Source organism: Scyliorhinus torazame, chromosome X (assembly GCF_047496885.1).
Source record: "Scyliorhinus torazame isolate Kashiwa2021f chromosome X, sScyTor2.1, whole genome shotgun sequence".
Lineage (NCBI taxonomy): Eukaryota > Metazoa > Chordata > Chondrichthyes > Carcharhiniformes > Scyliorhinidae > Scyliorhinus > Scyliorhinus torazame.
The window spans coordinates 35,256,106-35,278,474 of record NC_092738.1 but is presented as its reverse complement, the minus strand read 5'-3'; the positions used below and the strand labels follow the sequence as shown (position 1 = coordinate 35,278,474).

General features: G+C 53.6%; 1 protein-coding gene across 3 annotated transcripts in view; it reads right to left on the bottom strand.

Annotated features, from left to right (window-relative positions):
* Positions 1 to 22,369, bottom strand: part of LOC140405513 (vitamin D3 receptor-like) — a 230,297-nt gene that overhangs the window by 95,142 nt on the left and 112,786 nt on the right. For all 3 annotated transcript variants that reach the window (XM_072494055.1, XM_072494052.1, XM_072494053.1), the window contains one exon: positions 3,599 to 3,729. In XM_072494055.1, coding sequence (XP_072350156.1) covers positions 3,599 to 3,729 — 131 coding nt within the window. The remainder of the gene's footprint in view (positions 1 to 3,598; positions 3,730 to 22,369) is intronic.

The window sequence follows — 22,369 nt, the reverse complement described above, 5'->3', positions numbered from 1 at the left end:
TAAAGTTGGTAACCCATGGCGGAATACCACAAACTCACCTGTGCTCACCGTGGAGCCAACCCACTGTGTAGAATTCTGAACAGCAGCACAGTCTAATAGTTCCAATAGTTTTCCAAAAGGTTCAGCATGGATGGCAGCAGTTTAGAAACCCGGAGCTCAGATTTATTTTGTCTAAATAATGGATCTTCGAGAACACAAGTTTATAGCCCAACTGTGAAGGAATTGAACTGATATTTGTAAGGGCACAGCCATTTTCCCATTGATGACTTGGCACTAGATGCACCTAATAGAATTCAACTCCCTCACACTATTAGTCCTCCCCATCAGAACTGGGAAGCCATCATTGTACAAATTTTAGCTGGGAGATATTCAGTTGGGAGTTCAAAGCTTATCCAAGGCACCCACTTATGCTAATAAAAGGAAACTGGGCCTGTGCAGCATACTGGAAAACTTTAACGGAAAACTTACTGCTGCAGGCTTTGGTTCCAACTCATCTCCATAACATTCCCTTGCTTTCCCTCCATGGAGGTTGAGAAAAAGCTCAATAAATATTAAATATTTTAATAGTCAAAAACAGATGGAAAGTACCAAGGCAAGGCTCACTCTGTAAAGTTTAAGATGTTAAATAAAGCCTATTCCGAAGGTACTGCCTTTCCCAAAACAGCTTTCCACAAATAATCACTTCAGTCAAATTTCTTTCTGGTTTACATCACAAAGTCCAACCAAATATGGGCTGTAAATGATGGTGGATGTTCCTCCAGAACCCTAATTTAACCTCCATCATCCAATAGTTGTCAGGATGAATAATATTCTATTCCAGATAGCCAGGCTGGATAGAATGTAAGCACATTTCCTAACCCATTAAACACAGTTTCAGTCTGCTCTTATATACAAGCGCACAAGAGCATCCCTACCATTTGAATACAATTAAATCCAATGAATATGCAATGAACAATCCATGCCTCTGGGAACGATGCTTTGGAGAGTTGGGAGGGCCAGAGGTGCCGAATAGCAGAAGGTCACAAAGTGTTATTTTACAACAGTAATCAGAAAGAAAGAAGTGTCAGAACTTCTTTGACATTTTCATATAAAAGTAGTTTCATTTTTGCTTTAAAAAACTGTCTCCATTTTTAAAGTTTTTAAAAATCATCCCGATCGGTCATGGATATCATAGGTTGTACCTTAGGCCATCTCCTGTTCCTCTGCTTTCAGAAAGAGGTTGAGAAGGATCAGGAGGAGTACCGCAGAGGTGCCAGAATAAACAGGTGATCGCCAACCCCGGACCACTACTACCCACCTCGCCCTCTCTGCCGAGTCAGGCGACACTACTGCAATGTGAATCCTTGGCAAAGCTTAAAAAAGCCTCTATTCCTTCACGGAGCAGCAACTTATTCAAATCAGCTGCAGGACAGCTGAGGACACTGTGTGTAAGCGAGATATTCAGCTGACTCAGGTTCAGGCCCTCCCCCAAAATGGGTTCTGCCATCACGGGTGCCATTTTCACAACAGACTCAACTCAGTCACCTCCTCGTTTGTAGCTCTTCTCCTCAGCTATCAAGACACACATTTGGAAATAATTTTGCTGCTCCTTCATGCAGCAGTGCCTCACACCGATTGAAGAGGAAGGGAGAGGAAGGACAAGGAGTAGGAGGGAAGGGTCATTCACACGAGGGTGATGGGCGGAGGAAGGGACGGTGGTGAGGCCTATGAGTGGCGAAGAGCAGAATGAAGGTCAGAGACCCAGTAGTGGTCAGAAACCAAAACAGGGCTGGGACCAGCAGTTAGGCTCAGAGTTAGGTATTGATGACACTTGGTGAACAAACAGCATCTGTGAACGAGGAATGATACCAGAAAAATAAATCACTTGGGGAACACGAGGAAACTGGAGGAAACTTTGTACCAATATGAGGTACAAAGGAGTTGCTGATGTGCACAACAGTAAAAGTGGTCTTTGCCAAGCAATATCTATCATTTTGACGAGAATTTGACTGCACAGTGCAAAATGGCATAAGGTTCAGTAAGCACATTACTGTAAATGGGGTCATTGTCAGCTCAGGAATAATTTCGGAGGCCTTGGATGTTTAAAATGGCATCTCATCTCTCGCTACACTGGGGAGTTCTGGCAGGCAGAGCTCCCCACTGTACGAAACGGGGCTACGTGCGGCCTGGGCTGTGCATTCCCTATTCCAGCACCGAGAAACACGGGGCTAAACGCGCTCACTAGGTAACTTTTTCCCTTTCGGGAGAATCGAGCCCAGAGTTAAAGTTTCACGTCTGTTATAATCTGCACCAGACCTGCGGGGACGGATCAATGAGACTCCCTGTCAGCTTCGTAGAATATGAGCTTCCCCGCTGAGGGAGCGGGGGCCCATCAGCAGAGTAATGGACTCTTATAGATGGGGGCCTAGCATGAGTAGTCCCGGCTGGGACTTGCAGCGCACTGTGTATATAGTTTGCTTTGTAATAAAATAAGTTTCTTCATGCCTCTCGTTTTGGACTCCTCTGTGGCCACTAAAGAGTCCACATGACTCTTCTACAGAGCTAGGTTTCTATCCATCACAGTGCTGGGTTTCTTCATCAACTAGGTAATCAGAGCATTTCCTTGATTCATAGTGACAGTTACAGAGGGTATTCTGGATTCCATCACTATCGCAATTGGAACTAAAACATTGGGTGGGAATACCCAGCCATAACCTGCATGGGACTTCCGAAGTGGCAATGACTAAAGTCACCGTGAGCCTCACTGAATACGAGCTCCCCTGTTAAAGGGGGCGGGGAACCCTAAACCATGCATAAAACTTCTGTATAAAGTTGGCCAGTTTGGGTACTGACATAGAGGCGAGACCTGGCTGGAATCTTTTGTATTGTGTAAATACCAGTTATTGTAAATAAAACTTTATTTCCTTCTACAACTCGGTGTGGACTCCTGTTGCGGTCTACTAAATGCGCAGCAGGGAAGGTTGAGGTTGGCCTTCCTGTTCCGAGCCCCAGTTAAGGGCCTCATATTGCCACCATTGGTATTCTACCAGTGGTCTGGTGGGTAGAGTACTCCCCATGGGCACCCTGTGCCACACATTGGCCCTGCTGGCAGCGAGGCCTGCCTTGTGGGAAGATCTCCTGCTCTTCACATTGATCTACCTCCAATCCATTCGCTAGGGCTGTCTGAATATCCCCAGTGAGTCCACCCCACTCACCGTTCCTCTGGGGCCACCAGTGATGTTTCTGGTCTGGTGACTGCTGCAGTCCCAGCAGTGGCCACCAATCCTGGTGGCACTGTTCGGACTGAAGAGTTGTCATTCCTCGGACTGGCAGACAGCTCCAGGAAGCAGGATCATCACCGTCAAAACTTCAGGAAACCCGGCAGCAGATTGCCCGATTGCCATGAATTTTGGTGAGGCTTCTGGAAATGGCCACGGCAGATTCAGCACCGGCTTTCCAGCTAGTAGACAGGGCTACTGCCTCAATATTAAATTCAGCCCATTAAGTGCAGTTGATTATTGGAAATTCTGTCCCTCAAGAACAAGCTAAACTGAGTATTCTTCATCCATATATTCAGTTTCATTCAAAGCGTCCCCTCTGTTTAAGTACAATTACTTACATTCTTTCATCATGCCAATATCCTGGCATCGCTTGAGTCTACATGCTTGACAATGTCTTCTGTTATCCTTTGTAATTGAACAGTTGCCATTAAAAGGACAGGTAAAAGTGGCCTTTTTCTTCATGCTTCTCCTAGTGAGGATGAAAATTTAAAAAAACTCAGTGACCTTGGCGATAAATATACAATTATAAAGGACAGGTACAGATCAACACTAATATCCTTATTTGAGGACTGTGACTCAATTTTACAAATGAAAAACAAGATTCTAGACAATCAGGAAGCATCAACAATTAAACCATGAAATGTTCAGATGGAAGAAAACAACAGCAACTCCTCACGGAGTTCCAGATCTCAGCTGAGGTATCAAGGGGAGGCAGGAAGTACAAAATGTTGGGAAAGGAGAAGAGTGACCTCTGCTGGACTGTGTGAGTGAGTGACCGAGTGACCGAGTGGGGCAGTGAGTGACCGAGTGACCGAGTGGGGCAGTGAGTGACCGAGTGGGGCAGTGAGTGACCGAGTGGGGCAGTGAGTGACCGAGTGACCGAGTGGGGCAGTGAGTGACCGAGTGACCGAGTGGGGCAGTGAGTGACCGAGTGGGGCAGTGAGTGACCGAGTGAGGCAGTGAGTGACCGAGTGGGGCAGTGAGTGACCGAGTGGGGCAGTGAGTGACCGAGTGGGGCAGTGAGTGACCGAGTGACCGAGTGGGGCAGTGAGTGACCGAGTGACCGAGTGGGGCAGTGAGTGACCGAGTGGGGCAGTGAGTGACCGAGTGACCGAGGGGGGCAGTGAGTGACCGAGTGACCGAGGGGGGCAGTGAGTGACCGAGTGACCGAGGGGGGCAGTGAGTGACCGAGTGACCGAGGGGGGCAGTGAGTGACCGAGTGGGGCAGTGAGTGACCGAGTGACCGAGTGGGGCAGTGAGTGACCGAGTGGGGCAGTGAGTGACCGAGTGAGGCAGTGAGTGACCGAGTGAGGCAGTGAGTGACCGAGTGGGGCAGTGAGTGACCGAGTGGGGCAGTGAGTGACCGAGTGACCGAGTGGGGCAGTGAGTGACCGAGTGACCGAGTGGGGCAGTGAGTGACCGAGTGGGGCAGTGAGTGACCGAGTGACCGAGGGGGCAGTGAGTGACCGAGTGACCGAGGGGGGCAGTGAGTGACCGAGTGACCGAGGGGGGGCAGTGAGTGACCGAGTGACCGAGTGGGGCAGTGAGTGACCGAGTGACCGAGTGGGGCAGTGAGTGACCGAGTGACCGAGTGGGGCAGTGAGTGACCGAGTGACCGAGTGGGGCAGTGAGTGACCGAGTGACCGAGTGGGGCAGTGAGTGGCCGAGTGACCGAGTGGGGCGGGGAGTGGCCGAGTGACCGAGTGGGGCGGGGAGTGGCCGAGTGACCGAGTGGGGCGGGGAGTGGCCGAGTGACCGAGTGGGGCGGGGAGTGGCCGAGTGACCGAGTGGGGCGGGGAGTGGCCGAGTGACCGAGTGGGGCGGGGAGTGGCCGAGTGACCGAGTGGGGCGGGGAGTGGCCGAGTGACCGAGTGGGGCGGGGAGTGGCCGAGTGACCGAGTGGGGCGGGGAGTGGCCGAGTGACCGAGTGGGGCGGGGAGTGACCGAGTGGCCGGGGGGGAGTGGCCGAGGGGGAGTGGCCGAGTGGCCGGGGGGGAGTGGCCGAGTGGCCGGGGGGGAGTGGCCGAGTGGCCGGGGGGGAGTGGCCGAGTGGCCGGGGGGGAGTGGCCGAGTGGCCGGGGGGAGTGGCCGAGTGGCCGGGGGGGGAGTGGCCGAGTGGCCGGGGGGGGAGTGGCCGAGTGGCCGGGGGGGAGTGGCCGAGTGGCCGGGGGGGGAGTGGCCGAGTGGCCGGGGGGGAGTGGCCGAGTGGCCGGGGGGGAGTGGCCGAGTGGCCGGGGGGGAGTGGCCGAGTGGCTGGGGGGGAGTGGCCGAGGGGGAGTGGCCGAGTGGCCGAGGGGGAGTGGCCGAGTGGCCGGGGGGGAGTGGCCGAGTGGCCGGGGGGAGTGGCCGAGTGGCCGGGGGGGGAGTGGCCGAGTGGCCGGGGGGGGAGTGGCCGAGTGGCCGGGGGGGAGTGGCCGAGTGGCCGGGGGGGGAGTGGCCGAGTGGCCGGGGGGGAGTGGCCGAGTGGCCGGGGGGGAGTGGCCGAGTGGCCGGGGGGGAGTGGCCGAGTGGCCGGGGGGGAGTGGCCGAGGGGGAGTGGCCGAGTGGCCGAGGGGGAGTGGCCGAGTGGCCGGGGGGGAGTGGCCGAGTGGCCGGGGGGGGAGTGGCCGAGTGGCCGGGGGGGAGTGGCCGAGTGGCCGGGGGGGAGTGGCCGAGTGGCCGGGGGGGAGTGGCCGAGTGGCCGGGGGGGAGTGGCCGAGTGGCCGGGGGAGAGAGCGGAGTGGCCGGGGGAGAGAGCGGAGTGGCCGGGGGAGAGAGCGGAGTGGCCGGGGGAGAGAGCGGAGTGGCCGGGGGAGAGAGCGGAGTGGCCGGGGGAGAGAGCGGAGTGGCCGGGGGAGAGAGCGGAGTGGCCGGGGGGGAGAGCGGAGTGGCCCGGGGGGGAGAGCGGAGTGGCCGGGGGAGAGAGCGGAGTGGCCGGGGGAGAGCGGAGTGGCCGGGGGAGAGAGCGGAGTGGCCGGGGGGGAGAGCGGAGTGGCCGGGGGAGAGAGCGGAGTGGCCGGGGGAGAGAGCGGAGTGGCCGGGGGAGAGCGCGGAGTGGCCGGGGGAGAGAGCGGAGTGGCCGGGGGAGAGCGCGGAGTGGCCGGGGGGGAGAGCGGAGTGGCCGGGGGAGAGAGCGGAGTGGCCGGGGGAGAGCGCGGAGTGGCCGGGGGAGAGCGCGGAGTGGCCGGGGGAGAGCGCGGAGTGGCCGGGGGAGAGCGCGGAGTGGCCGGGGGAGAGAGCGGAGTGGCCGGGGGAGAGAGCGGAGTGGCCGGGGGAGAGAGCGGAGTGGCCGGGGGAGAGAGCGGAGTGGCCGGGGGAGAGAGCGGAGTGGCCGGGGGAGAGAGCGGAGTGGCCGGGGGGGAGAGCGGAGTGGCCGGGGGGGAGAGCGGAGTGGCCGGGGGGGAGAGCAGAGTGGCCGGGGGAGAGAGCGGAGTGGCCGGGGGGGAGAGCGGAGTGGCCGGGGGAGAGCGCGGAGTGGCCGGGGGGGGGGAGAGCGGAGTGGCCGGGGGGGAGAGCGGAGTGGCCGGGGGGGAGAGCGGAGTGGCCGGGGGAGAGAGCGGAGTGGCCGGGGGAGAGCGCGGAGTGGCCGGGGGAGAGCGCGGAGTGGCCGGGGGAGAGAGCGACTGGGGGGAGAGAGCGGAGTGGCCGGGGGAGAGAGCGGAGTGGCCGGGGGAGAGAGCGGAGTGGCCGGGGGAGAGAGCGGAGTGGCCGGGGGAGAGAGCGGAGTGGCCGGGGGAGAGAGCGGAGTGGCCGGGGGAGAGAGCGGAGTGGCTGGGGGAGAGAGCGACTGGGGGGAGAGAGCGACTGGGGGGAGAGAGCGACTGGGGGGAGAGAGCGACTGGGGGGAGAGAGCGACTGGGGGGAGAGAGCGACTGGGGGGAGAGAGCGACTGGGGGGAGAGAGCGACTGGGGGGAGAGAGCGACTGGGGGAGAGAGCGACTGGGGGAGAGAGCGACTGGGGGAGAGAGCGACTGGGGGAGAGAGCGACTGGGGGAGAGAGCAAGCGAGCGGGGCAGTGAGCGAGCGAGCGGGGCAGTGAGCGAACGAGCGGGGCAGTGAGCGAATGAGAGTGGGATAGTGAGTGAGGAGTCAGTGGGCGAGAGAGCGGGGGAGCGAGAGAGCGGGGGAGCGAGAGAGCGGGGGAGCGAGAGAGCGGGGGAGCGAGAGAGCGTGTGGGAGCGAGAGAGAGTGTGGGAGCGAGAGAGTGTGTGGGAGTGAGCGAGCGAGTGTGGGAGTGAGCGAGCGGGGGAGTGAGTGAGCAAGTGGGGGAGTGAGTGAGCGAGTGAGTGGGGGAGGGAGTGAGTGAGCGATTGGGGGAGTGAGTGAGCGAGTGGGGGAGTGAGTGAGCAAGTGGGGGAGTGAGTGAGTAAGTGGGGGAGCGAGTGAGTGAGCGTGGGAGCGAGTGGGGGAGTGAGTGAGCGAGTGGGGGAGTGAGTGAGCGAGTGGGGGAGTGAGTGAGCGAGTGGGGGAGTGAGTGAGCGAGTGGGGGAGTGAGTGAGTGAGTGAGTAAGTGGGGGAGTGAGTGAGTGAGTGAGCGTGGGAGCGAGTGAGTGAGTGAATGAGCGAGCGAGTGTGGGAGCGAGTGAGTGAGCGAATGGGTGAGTGAGTGAGTGAGCAAGTGGGGAGTGAGTGAGTGAGCAAGTGGGGGAGTGAGTGAGTGAATGAGCGAGCGAGTGTGGGAGCGAGTGAGTGAGCGAATGGGGGAGTGAGTGTGGGAGTGAGTGAGTGAGCGAATGGGGGAGTGAGTGAGTGAGCAAGTGGGGAGTGAGTGAGTGAGCAAGTGGGGGAGTGAGTGAGTGAATGAGCGAGCGAGTGTGGGAGCGAGTGAGCGAATGGGGGAGAGAGTGTGGGAGCGAGTGAGTGAGCGAATGGGGGAGTGAGTGAGCAAGTGGGGAGTGAGTGAGTGAGCAAGTGGGGGAGTGAGTGAGTGAATGAGCGAGCGAGTGTGGGAGCGAGTGAGTGAGCGAATGGGGGAGTGAGTGTGGGAGCGAGTGAGTGAGCGAATGGGGGAGTGAGTGAGCAAGTGGGGAGTGAGTGAGTGAATGAGCGAGCGAGTGTGGGAGCGAGTGAGTGAGCGAATGGGAGAGTGAGTGAGCAAGTGGGGGAGTGAGTGAACGAGCGAGTGTGGGAGCGAGTGAGCGAGCGAGTGGGGGAGCGAGTGGGGGAGCGAGTGAGTGGGTGAGCGAGTGGGGGAGTGAGTGAGCGAGTGGGGGAGTGAGTGAGCGAGTGGGGGAGTTAGTGGGGGAGTGAGTAAGTGGGGAGTGAGTGAGCGAGTGGGGGAGTGAGTAAGTGGGGAGTGAGTGAGCGAGTGGGGGAGTGGGGGAGTGAGTGAGGAGGGAGTGAGTGAGGAGTGAGCGGGGAGTGAGTGAATGAGGAGTGAGTGAGTGTGAATGAGTGGGGGGGGGGGAGAGTGAGTGGGTGAATGAGCGGGTGAGTGAGCGAGTGAGAGTGTGGGGGGTGAGTGAGGAGTGAGTGGGGAGTGAGTGGGGAGTGAGAGAGCGAGTGAGTGTGGGGGGGGTGAGTGAGGAGTGAGTGGGGAGTGAGTGAATGAGGAGTGAGTGACTGTGAATGAGTGAGGGAGAGAGTGAGTGGGTGAATGAGCGAGAGTGTGGGGGGTGAGTGAGGGAGTGAGTGGGGGAGTGAGTGAGTGAATGAGCGAGCGAGCGAGCCAGTGTGGGAGTGAGTGAGCGAGCGAATGGGGGAGTGAGTAAGTGGGGAGTGGGGGAGTGAGTGTGAGTGGGGGAGTGAGTGAGGAGGGAGTGAGTGAGGGGGGAGTGAGTGAGTGTGAATGAGTGAGGGAGTGAGTGGGTGAATGAGTGGGTGAGTGAGCAAGTGAGTGAGTGAGCGAGTGAGAGTGTGGGGGGTGAGTGAGGAGTGAGTGGGGAGTGAGTGAGTGGGTGAATGAGTGAGTGAGTGAGTGAGTGAGTGAGTGGGTGAGTGGGTGAGTGGGTGAGTGGGTGAGTGGGTGAGTGAGCGAGTGAGTGAGCGAGTGAGTGAGCGAGTGAGTGAGCGAGTGAGTGAGCGAGTGAGTGAGCGAGTGAGTGAGCGAGCGAGGGGAGTGAGCGAGTGAGTGAATGAGTGGGGGAGTGAGTGAGTGAGCGGAGCCAACCCAATTTAGATGCTGTTCCACCAGTTACTCAAAGACAAATTGGAAGGAATTACATTTATTTAATGTCTCATTATGCCTCCAATGTCTCAGATTCCTTCCAATGAATTAGTTTGAGATGCTGTTATTGCTGGGAGTTGAGAGAGTTGCGGTTGCAACAAAATAAAACATTGCTCATACGTCTGACAGACAGGTACAACATGCTGCCTCTGTCAACAAACTAAAGTGGTACATCGATACACTAATGTAACCCCCACATGACTACTTTAACTTGTTTTATATCTAGGTTAACACAGGTTTGATTTTTTTTCTTTATTCTTTTTTGGGATGTGGGCATTGCTGGCTGGGCCAGCATTTGTTACCCATCCTTTCAACTGAATGTCTCGCTCGGCCATTTCAGAGCACAGTTAAAAGTCGACCACATTGCTGTGGGTCTGGAGCCACATGTAGGCCAGACCGGGTAAGGACGGCAGATTTCCTTCCCTAAAGGACATTAGTGAATCATATGGGTTTTTACAACAATCGACAATGATTCATGGTCATCTTTAGACTTTTAATTCCAGCTTTTATAGAATTCAAATTTCACCATCTACTGAGTTGGGATGCAAACCTGGGTTTATAGAGCATTACCCTGGGTGTCTGGATTACTGGACCAGTGGCAATACCACTACACCACCATAGTAACCGATGACATTGAATGGAAAATGCAAAGCTGAAGCAGTTTATCAATGTCACCTTACCCACACGGTATGTTACTGCCGCAAAACACAAGTTGCTGGATTGATCTTCCTAGCTTTTCTGTGTCTCCAGCATAGAGCATTTTCAAGAAGTTCACTGGGAGCATTCATGCCATGAATTCAGAAAGTTATGGATTCAAGTCCCACTCGAGAGGTTTCAACAAACAATCCAGGCTGACACTTTAGTGCAGTACTGTGGGTGTACTGCAGTGTTGGAGATGGAGACTAAGTGTTTGCGCCGAAATGGAGACTAAGTGTTCGCACCGTCGTGAATGTCGTCGTGCGAAACGGGCGCAGGGACTACCGATTCTGGCCACCACAGGAGTTCACGCCGCTCCAGCCTCCCTTCCTGGCGCCAAATGGGCGCCGTGCCAACCCGCGCATGCGCAGTTGGGCCACGGCAACCCGCGCATGCGCGGGGGACGTCTTCAGCACTCCGGCCCCGACGCAACATGGCATGCGGGTTCTGGGGCCGGAAGCGGAAGAAAGTCGGCCCCCCCCGGGGGGTGGGGGGGGGGGGGGGGGTGGTGGGGTGGAGAAAGAGGCCGACCCGCCAATCGGTGAGCCCCAATCACAGGCCAGACCCCATCAGAGGCCCCCCCCCAGTGAAGGAGCACTTTCCCCCGCCCCACAGGCCGCTCCCCCGACGCTGAGTTCCCGCCGGCAGTGACCAGGGGTGAACGGCGCTGGCGGGACTCTGCCGTTTCTGCGCGGCCGCTCGGCCCATCCGGGCCGGAGAATCGGCGGCCCGGCCGTGGACAGTGGCCCGTGACCGGCGCCGCGCCAAACACGCCGGCGCAAATGGCGCCGATTCTCCGCACCTCGGAGAATCGCCCGCCGGCATCAGGGCGGCGTGGCGCGGTTGCAGCAATTCTCCGGCCCGGCACGGGGCTGGGAGAATCACGCCAGCTGTCTTTCAGCTCAGACACTGACTGGCAGACATTGGCACCACACAAGTGCCAAGCAAGACCATCATCAAGAAGAGAGAATCAGACCATCACTCCTTGACATTAAATGACATTACCATCACTGAATCCTCTCCTATCAAAATCCTGATTGACCAGAAACTGAAGTAAACTGAACTAGCCATATAAATACTGTGGCTACAATAGCAGGTCAGAATCCTGCAATGAGGAACTCACCTCCTGACTCCCCAAAGCCTGTCCACCATCTACAAGGCACAAGTCAGGAGTGTGATGGATTACTCTCCACTTGCCTGGATGAGCGCAGCTCCAACAACACTCAAGAAGCTCAACACCATCCAGGACAAAGCAACCCCGCTTGATTGGTACCCCTTCCACAAACATTCACTCCCTCCACCACCGACGCACAGTGGCAGCCATGTGTACCGCAGTAACTCACCAAGGCTCCTGAGGCAGCACCTTCCAAACCCACGACCACTACCATCTAGAAGGACAAGAGCAGCAGATACCTGGGAACCCCACCACCTGGAGGTTCCCCTCCAAGTCACTCACCATCCTGACTGGGAAATATATCGGCCGTTCCTTCACTGTCGCTGGGGCAACATCCTGGAACTCCCTCCCTAACAGCACAGTGGGTGTACCTACACCACATGGACTGCAGCGGTTCAAGAAGGCAGCTCACCCCCACCTTCTCCAGGGGCAATTAGGGACGGGCAACAAATGTTGGCCTAACCAGCGATGCCCACATCCCATTAAAATGACATGTCTCAGTTTAACAACTTTTGTCAAAAGTGTGGCATGGATTGGTGACAGGCAGTGGACTCAAACCCACTGATATCCACACAGCAAACTGCTGATCTAAGGCAGTTGAGAGAAATATTGAGAAGCTAGATGTTAGTCTATTAATGAAAAAAATTCACTAAGTCATCGCCTGATTTCACAGCTGTAGGTTGCTAATGGTGTCAGTGGCAGAACAGACCTCTGACCCACCTTTCCAGAAAAGAAAAAAATGTGTGATTGACAACAGGGAGAAGCTAATAACAAGTACTCATAATATGAAAAAATCATATTTGCTGCTGCTAAATGAAAGTTTTCTAGCATGAAGGGGAGATGGCAGTGCAAGAGGGCAGGGATGGGGGGATGCGATGGTGAGAGACAGCATGGACACACATGCTTGCATGAGAGTGAAGGCAAGAGAGAAAGGGAGGGACAGGTGCGAGGGATGAGCCAAATAGGGAAAACCATAATGTTGGGCGGGACTCTCCATTTTCCCGCTGTGGCAGGATTCGAACCCGGGCTGCCAGAGCCCTTGGGTGTCTAGTCCAGTGACAATACCACTACGCCACTGCCTGCTTCTGGGTAGGGCACACCACACAGAGGCACATGCATTTCACCCAACCTCTGCTCCATCCTCTCTGATCACATGCCTTTCTTTCATCTTCATACAGACCATGCTGGCACATAACAAACAGAAGAATCCAGACTCGGGGAGGAACAGCAGAGATCGTCGCACTCACCAAATTAGAGTCGGCTGCAATCAAGCTATTTGGGGAGGACAAAGATCACTCTTGTGGGTAAGCAGGGATTGGTCACTCCCAGCTCCAGATCCTGATGACCACAATGAGTCACATATGGTCTGCTACAGCCTCTGCTCATCAACTAAAACTCTATTCTCTCTTTACTAGGCACGAACAGATCAAGGTCATCCACACTGCCAAGCACCTCTCCGAGCCCCCAAAGCACATTACGGGGGGGGGGGGGTTTGGGGGGTGACGAAGAACCATCACAGCGATGAACCTTCACCAGTGCAGAGACACACACCTCGGTGGTGTGTAGCTCTAGATTAGACTCAGGGTCACTTTCTGGTGAACACCTTGCCGACACGTACCCTGCAGCAGTCAAAGCAGGAACAGCCCAGGTCTCTGGCATTCCACCTGTTCAGTACCAGTCAGATGACGAGCCTCTGGAAGTGACTGCCAACTCAATGGTGAAGATGCAACGACAGGCGACGGAACATCAGGCAGAGATTCGACAGCTGCTTGTTTCACGTAGAGCGAACAATGGAGGTGTCCCTTCCCATTCTGTCCGATGTTGTGGCTCTGACATGCAAGCGCCTCGAGGTCACCATGGGAAGGTTGGCATCCACCATGGAGACCTTGGTTCAGCAGATCTCTGCTCAGCCATGCACTCCATGGCCACCCACCCTGGTGAGCACCATCAGGATGTAGGCTACATGTGGATGAGACATCTTGACTTCCCTCCAGGTGTCCCATCTCCTGTAGAAGCCAGGCCGTAGTCTTCTGGAACCCACAGGGAGGATAATTGTCATCCAACAGCCTGGGGGCCTCCTCTGAGGACGCTCTGAGAGTGTGCAGCTACTCAGTTCCCCCACCTGCACCCGTACCCACCATAGCAGCGCAGGCTGCCAAGGACGCTTCTGCCCCTGAACAGGAAAGCCTCATCAGGCCTGGGCCCTCTCGGCTTCGGCCCACCAGAGGACATCTGCTAAGGTCATCATAGGCATCAGGACGTAGCAGTTAGCAGGCGGCTATCGGTGGAGTGGTAGGGTTAGGGAAGTTACAAAATGTTGATGTCACTTTTGACTCATGGGTGTACTATCACTGTAAATAAATTGAACTTTTGTGAAATGATTTGATGGGTATGTGAATGTTCTGGTTAATTGAAGGCATTATGAATTTGCTGTTTGGAATTCTCTTATCTCGAGGTTTAGCCATCCTCCCACTCAGCGATAGTGTCCCATTCGGAGATGATCATTCATGCGATAATAATAATCTTTATTATTGTCTGTAGCCACCTGGGTTGGCCAATTCCCGACGTAAAATGGAGAACAGCAAAGGCTGAAGGGAAATTCAGCCAACACAGGCAGAAACCAGCAGGTGCAAGTTTACTGTGTATTAAACTCTGCAAATGCCCAGACAACATCGATACAAGCAGCCATCTGCATAATAATGTAGCAGCCATCTACATACTAATGAGCGATCCCCAGGTATAATCGAAACATTTGGGATAAACAAAGCCAAGCCAGACTCCTCAGCGCCAGCAGGAGCCAACACAAAAGAGGTTAACGGACACCTCAAGACCGCCCATCGATCAGGGAACCGCTCCAGTATTGGAGAAATCGAACCAAGCGATTGGAACGAAGTCCAATCACTTGGAACCAGGTACAGGGTCCGCCCCGAAAGGCGGGAAGCCCCTGGGGACTATAAAGTTAAGCCCCCAAGTTCAAATCGTTCTTCTTGACCGGGTCACTCAGCAACGCGAACCAACCCTCGACAGTGACCGGTGCAGCTACCGCCGATATCCAGTAAGTCTTAAGTCAACGCTCGCTACAACATAGGCGCTCCTAGCTACCAGTCCGTACCAACTTCGAATCCCGCAGACTCAGAACCCGAACGAAAGGCCATTTGTTCCCCTGACCTGGTGGGCCAGTCCGAAGCTAAGTATAGGCCTGTTAGTTGTAAAAGTAGCTTAGAAGTAGAATTTGTGCATGAGTAACGATTACTGTGTATAATAAATGTACTTTGATTTGAATCTTACTAATTGGTGTATTGAGTTATTGATCATTACTTGAACTTCGTGGCGGTATCATAAAGATACCTGGCGACTCGAGAGTAAAGGTTATAAAACAGAGCCAATTGAACCAACCAAAAAGTTAGCAACATGTCACAAGTAGGTTTACATTAACACTGCAATGAAGTTACTGTGAAAAGCCCCTAGTTGCCACATTCCGGCGCCTGTTCGGGTCACAGAGGGAGAATTCAGAATGTCCAAATTATCCAACAGCACATCTTTCAGGACTTGTGGGAGGAAACCGGAGCGCCCAGAATGTGCCACCCTAACGACCCCATTCCAGAGTCTGCGCACATCCCCTTCCAGTGGACAATGTTATAATCCCTTTGATCCTCTTTAGGAGCGTTTAATGCGTCCTTGTCAAGCTCCAGCTTCTCTCTGCTTTCCATTATTCGTCTTCCTCTTCCACCTCCTTGCCCTTCTGCCTTCCATCGTGCCCCCTTGCCCTTTCACAGCTTTCCTTCCCCATTGCCCCTTGTCTTCATCAGCCACCCTCACCTCACACCCCACCCCAACCCGCTCGAACTTTGAGTCGGTCTAAATGAAGGCTACATGAGTGCCAAAGTACAGTGCTGTCCTTACAGACAACAGTGTGAGCTACTGGGAGTAGGAGATCCCTGCAGTCCCCAACTCCAGGACCAATACTGGTCAATGTCTGAATTGGAGACTGCACGAGTCCTGCAGCACAGTGCTGCTCTTATAGACAATGTTGACCTGGAGCTGGAGGGCACCAGCCGTCCTGTCCCAACAAGAATGGTGCAGCACTATGGCAAGTATGCTGCACTCGTCTTGAAGCTTCAAGCGAACTGAGGTCTGACTTGTGCACGCCACACATTTTCAAACGGGTTTGAGATCGATGTAATTTCCCGCTGGCGAGACACAAGATTGGAAGGAGTGAGGAAATTCCGGCGAGTAGCTGTTTTAATCAGCATTCATGAGATGTTAATGAATGCAAATGGAATTCATGCCACCAGGCAGCGGGATAACTGAGCCGCCATTAACCTGCTCTAGGGAGAATTGCAAACTGTTTTTGCGCCGGTGAGCTTCTGACTTTTTGGCTGCCGCCAGATTCTCCACTGCCGTCCGCCTTGAAACCTGCCGCGGGTGGGGCAGGAAAATTCCACCTGTTAAGTTTCAAAGCCGGAAATTTTCATTTAGAAAAGGCAGCAATGTATGGTTCTGTGATCCTGGAGTCAAGTCTTGGCAGCACGACAGTTACAAGCATCCAATATCCTTTGAGGTCAGAGGGAAATGCCACACGAAAGGATCAGTTGAATGCGCTGGAATGCACGATACCTAAGCCAGTGGGAGTAGCCTGGACCTTCGCCAGTATTTAATGTGCTGTAGTTACTAACTAGTAAACATTATGCAATTTGATAATTGTTGAATGAGTAATTGCTGGAACACCTCCCCAGTCTTCTAGGAAATTGAATGCCACCCAGAAAAGAAGCCAGAGTTGAGGCCGTGCCATAAATAATTTGCTGAACACAAGTGCAGGTCTTTCATAGAACATCCTTGAATTGAAGCCAAGCACGGTTACAATATACTCTGTAACAGGCTCCACTAGCACCAGGCTTGATAGTACACATATAGGAACACGAGTAGGCCATTCAGCCCCTTGAGACTCTCCCACCATTCAATCATACCCTGTCCGGTCTGTATCCAAACGTCATCCATCCACCTTGGCTCCCCATCACTACTATCCTTGGCAAGCACAAACCGACCAATCTCAGCTTTAAAATGATTAATTGGACTCGTACGGATTGCTTTTTCAGAGAGTGAGTTCCACTCTTGTGTGAAGGAATGTTTTTTAACTCCTCTCCTGAATGTCTGGCTCTGATTTTAAGGTTATGTCGCCTTGTCCTAGACTACCCCATCAGCAGAAAAAGGTTTTCTCAATCTACCCTTGCAATTCCTTTTTTGAAACCTTAATCCAATCAGCCCTCCATGTCCTATATTCCAAGGTATACAGGCCTAGTTTATGTAATCTCTCTTCATATTTGAACCCTTGCAGCCCTGGTAAGATTCTGGCGAATCTGTGATGTGCTGCACTCCTCCCAAGGTCAACATATACTTTCTAAGGTACGCTACCAAGAACTGTACACAGTACTCCAGATGTGGTCGAACAAGGACTTTGTATAGCTGCAGCAAAACCGCCTCCCCTCTATGTACTAGTCCTCCAGTTATAACAGGTAACAATTCCATAGTAGCTCAAAAGAAAGATTTGCATTCATGTTGTGCTTTTCACAACCTCCGGATGTCTCAGTGTGTTCCCGCCAATTAAGTACCTTTTTAAGTGTAGCCACTTAATATAGGGAATGCAGCAGCCAATTTGCGCAAAGCAAGCTCGCACAATCAGCAGTGCAATAATGAGCAGATATCCTGTTCTTTTGTCATGTTGATTAAGGGATAAATATTGGCCAGGACATTGGGAATATCGCCCCTGCTTTTCTTCAAAATAGTTCATGGCATCTTTTCCATCCACCCAGAGCGGCCAGATGGGGCCTTGGTTTAATGTCTTGTCCATAAGATAGCACCTTTGAAAATGCAGCACTCCCTCAGTACTGCACTGGAGTGTCAACCTTGACTTGTGTTCGATAAAGTGGGCCTTAAACCCACAACCATGTAACTCAGAAGTGAGAGTTCGACCAACTGACAGTTTGACAGTTTCTTTCCACCCAACCATTACATTTTAGTGATGTTTGTACACAAACTCCTAAATCTCCTTAGCAAAAATACCAATTGATCCTTTTTTGGTCCAAATTGCTATGTTGAAATCCATTTGCCATGGGTTTCCCCACTCACATAGTGGGCGAGATCTATCTGAACGGGGACCAAATCCCGTAACGTGAGATGAGCCGGGTGTTTCCATCAATGTTGGGGGTGTACCTGCACCACGCGGACTGCAGCAGTTCAAGAAGGCAGCAGTTCAAGAAGGCAGCGCACAGACACCTTCTCAAGGGAAATTAGGGATGGGCAACAAATGTCGGCCTGGTCAATGACACCCACATGCTGTGAAAGAATTAAAAAACTGATGCTCAACTGTATCAAACCTTGGTTAGAGCACACTTAGACTGTACTGTGTGCAGTACTGGTCACTACATTATAGAAGGGATATTGAGGCACTGGATGAACCTAGAACTCTGGGGGTTTACCTGTCAGGAAAGGATGGACGGGTCTCTACTCTCTTGAAGAAGGAAGACTGAGGGGTGACCTCACAAGAGGTGTTTAAAATTCTGAAAGGTTTTTGATGGAGGTGATCCCGAGAGAATGTTTCCTCTTGTGGGGCAGAGGACCACCAGAGATCATCAATATCAGATAATCGCCAAGGTTTAGAGGAGATGTGTGAGGCAAGTTTTTTTTACACAGAGGGTAGTGGGTGCCTGGAACTCGCTGCCGGAGGGGGTGGTGGAAGCAGGGACGATAGTGACATTTAAGGGGCATCTTGACAAATACATGAATAGGATGGGAATAGAAGGATACGGACCCAGGAAGTGTAGAAGATTGTAGTTTAGTCGGGCAGCATGGTCGGCACGGGCTTGGAGGGCCGAAGGGCCTGTTCCTGTGCTGTACATTTCTTTGTTCTTTTTAAAAAAAAAAAAAATCCAATCGGGAATTCAGGAGAACCTTCTTCACCCACAGAGTGGGGAGAATGTGGATCTCACTCCCACAGGGAGTGATGGAAATGGATAGTATAGATAGTATTTAACAGGAACCTAGACAAGGATAGGAAGGAGAAGAGAAGAGGGTTACGGTGGGAGATTTAGATAGAAAAAGTGGGAGGACGCTCAAGTGGAGCATAACATCAGCATGGACTGGATGGCTGAATGGCCTGTTTCTGTGCCATATATCATATATAACCCTATGTAAAATATTAATGGGCAAGTCCCGGATTAGAAGGCAGCCTAAAAACCCGAGCTCGACCTTTCAGAAGTAGAATTAGGAAACACTTCTATACGCAAAGGGCTGGAAGAGGTTTGGAACTCTTCTGCAAATGGCAATCCTTCATGTTAAACTGAGTTGACAGATTTCCATTACCCAAAGATGGGAAATGGAGTTTGGTCATAGATCAGCCATGATCACACTAAATGGCAGAATAGGCTTGAGGGGCTAAATTGCCCACTCTTGTTTCTATGTTCTTATTTCACCAACACTTGTAATCAGAATACATTGCATCTTATGGCCACACTTTTAAACAGTGGGACAGTTCAACTCTGACTTAGATACCAGAATTATAGAACAAATGGTACATTATTGCTAGTAATAATAAAGGTGGCACATTGGCACAGTGGTTAGCACTGCTGCCTCTCATTGCCAGGAACCCGGGTTAGATTTCAGCCTCCCACAGTCCAAAGATGGATTGACCATTCCAAATTATCCCATCGTGTGCAAAAAGGTTAGGTGGGGTTACTGGGATAGGGTGGAGCTTTGGGACTAGGTCGGGTTCTCTTTCAGAGGGTTGGTGCAGACTCGATGGGCCGAATGACCTCCTTCTGCACTGTAAAATCTAGGATTTTATGAAACGGTGAAATTCAGTACCTGCCTTAGAAATCAGGGGTGGCAAGCAACTTCAACATATTGCATCCCACTCATAATCCTTCTCTGGGCATAATTGATCTGGAGCCAAAGAACAAAGAAAATTACAGCACAGGAACAGGCCCTTCGGCCCTCCCAGCCTGCGCCGATCCAGATCCTTTATCTATTATTTTCCAAGGATCTACTTCCCTCTGTTCCCCGCCCGTTCATATATCTGTCTAGATGCATCTTAAATGATGCTATCGTGCCTTCTACCACCTCCGCAGGCAAAGCGTTCCAGGCACCCACCACCCTCTGCGTAAAAAACTTTCCACGCACATCTCCCTTAAACTTTCCCCCTCTCACCTTGAAATCATGACCGCTTGTAATTGACACCCCCACTCTTGGAAAGAGCTTGTTGCTATCCACCCTGTCCATACCTCTCACAATTTTGTAGACCTCAATCAGGTCCCCCCTCAACCTCCGTCTTTCCAACGAAAACAATCCTAATCTACTCAACCTTTCTTCATAGCTAGCACCCTCCATGCCAGGCAACATCCTGGTGAACCTCCTCTGCACTCTCTCTAAAGCATCCACATCCGGACTTCCGGGTGCGGCGATGACCAGCTGAGTCGCACGTTTCGGCAGCTCCCTGTGAAACGGACTTTTGGGCTCTTGATAGGAGCCCCAACGGCAATTTTGACGGCTAAAAACACTGTGCGGTAAACCAGAAGGGAATCCCCCCTGGATACGGATGAAAAAAGGAGGAGAAAGAGGCCGGATTGCAGTGGATCCTTTAGAACAGCGGCAAGGAAGGCAAGCAAAAACCAAGATGGCGTCGGAAGGTGGCAGTTTAACATGGGGCCCTGAACAACAAGAGTTCTTGAAATGCTGTGTGGAAGAGCTCAAAAAGGAAATGAAGAAAGAGCTGTTGGCCCCGATACTACAGGCGATCGAAGGGCTAAAGGAGGAACAAAAGACCCAGGAGCGGGAGCTTCGGGTCGTGAAGGCAAAGGCAGCTGAGAATGAGGACGACATACAGGGCCTGGTGGTGACGACGGAGACGCATGAGGCACATCAGAAACGATGTGTGGAAAGGTTGGAGGCACTGGAGAACAACGCAAGGAGGAACAACCTGAGGATTCTTGGTCTTCCTGAAGGTGTGGAGGGAGCGGACGTCGGGGCATATGTGAGCACGATGCTGCACTCGTTAATGGGAGCGGAGGCCCCGGCCGGTCCGTTGGAGGTGGAGGGAGCATACCGAGTGATGGCGCGAGGGCCGAGAGCAGGAGAAATTCCCAGAGCCATAGTGGTGAGATTCCTCCGTTTTAAGGATAGAGAAATGGTCCTTAGATGGGCAAAGAAAACTCGGAGCAGTAAATGGGAGAACGCGGTGATCCGCGTTTATCAAGACTGGAGTGCGGAGGTGGCGAGAAGGAGGGCGAGCTTTAATCGGGCCAAGGCGGTGCTTCATAAAAAGATAAAATTTGGAATGCTGCAACCGGCAAGACTGTGGGTCACATATCGAGGGAGGCACCACTACTTTGAGACGGCGGATGAAGCGTGGACTTTTATCGTGGAAGAAAAACTGGAATGAGCGGGTTATTAAAAAGAACGTTTGAACAAAGTGGTGGGGCGAATGTGGGGGGCAAAGAGGGGGGTTAAAAAGGGGGGAAAGAGGAGTTTTATGTACTAATCCTGCGATGTGGTAACTTTTCTCTCTTCCACAGGTGGTGATGGGGGAGGAGGGGAGGTGGAGGAGATGGGGCGTTGGCCATTGGGGGCGGGGCCAAGGGAGAAGCGCGGGCTTGGTTCCCGCGCTATGATAATCATGGCGGGAATAGAGAAGCAGGAAGGAGGGGGCGTCGCACGGTGCGAGCCGAGGTCACGGGGGGAGCCGAGGTCGGCCAGAGTTTGCTGACTTCTGGGAGCAACATGGGGGGGGAGTAATTACGCTAGCGGGGGATCTAGCGGGGGGGGTGGGATGGGGGAATTACTGGGTTGCTGCTGCTGGGGAGGGGGGAGCTGGTATGGGAGGGGATGGGCGGGGGGGCACCGCCTGGGGGAGATACAGCTGCGTGGGAACCGGGTGAGGAGCTGGAAAAAGGTGATGGCTAATCGACAAGGGGGGGGGGGGGGGGGGGGGGGGGGGGGGGGGGGGGGGGTAGGAAGCCCCCCAACCCGGCTGATCACGTGGAACGTGAGAGGGCTGAACGGAAAGAGGGCACGGGTACTCGCACACCTTAAGAAACTTAAGGCAGATGTGGTTATGTTACAGGAAACGCACCTGAAACTGATAGACCAGGTTAGGCTACGCAAAGGATGGGTGGGGCAGGTGTTCCATTCGGGGCTAGATGCGAAAAACAGGGGGGTGGCTATATTAGTGGGGAAGCGGGTAATATTCGAGGCAAAGACTATAGTGGCGGATAACGGGGGCAGATACGTGATGGTGAGTGGCAAACTACAGGGGGAGACGGTGGTTTTGGTAAACGTATATGCCCCGAACTGGGATGATGCCAATTTTATGAGGCGGATGCTAGGACGCATTCCGGACCTAGAGATGGGAAAGCTGATAATGGGGGGAGATTTTAATACGGTGTTGGAACCAGGGCTGGATAGGTCGAAGTCCAGGACTGGAAGGAGGCCGGCAGCAGCCAAGGTACTTAAAGATTTTATGGAGCAGATGGGAGGTGTAGACCCGTGGAGATTTAGCAGACCTAGGAGTAAGGAGTTCTCGTTTTTCTCCTATGTCCATAAAGTCTACTCGCGAATAGACTTTTTTGTGCTGGGAAGGGCGTTGATCCCGAAGGTGAGGGGAACGGAGTATACGGCTATAGCCATTTCGGATCACGCTCCACACTGGGTGGACTTGGAGATAGGGGAGGAAACAGGAGGGCGCCCACCCTGGAGAATGGACATGGGACTAATGGCAGATGAGGGGGTGTGTCTAAGGGTGAGGGGGTGCATTGAAAAGTACTTGGAACTCAATGATAATGGGGAGGTCCAGGTGGGAGTGGTCTGGGAGGTGTTGAAGGCGGTGGTTAGAGGGGAGCTGATATCAATAAGGGCACATAAAGGGAAGCAGGAGAGTAAGGAACGGGAGCGGTTGCTGCAAGAACTTTTGAGGGTGGACAGACAATAGCCGGAAGCACCGGAGGAGGGACTGTACAGGGAAAGGCAAAGGCTACATGTAGAATTTGACTTGCTGACTACGGGCACTGCAGAGGCACAATGGAGGAAGGCACAGGGTGTACAGTA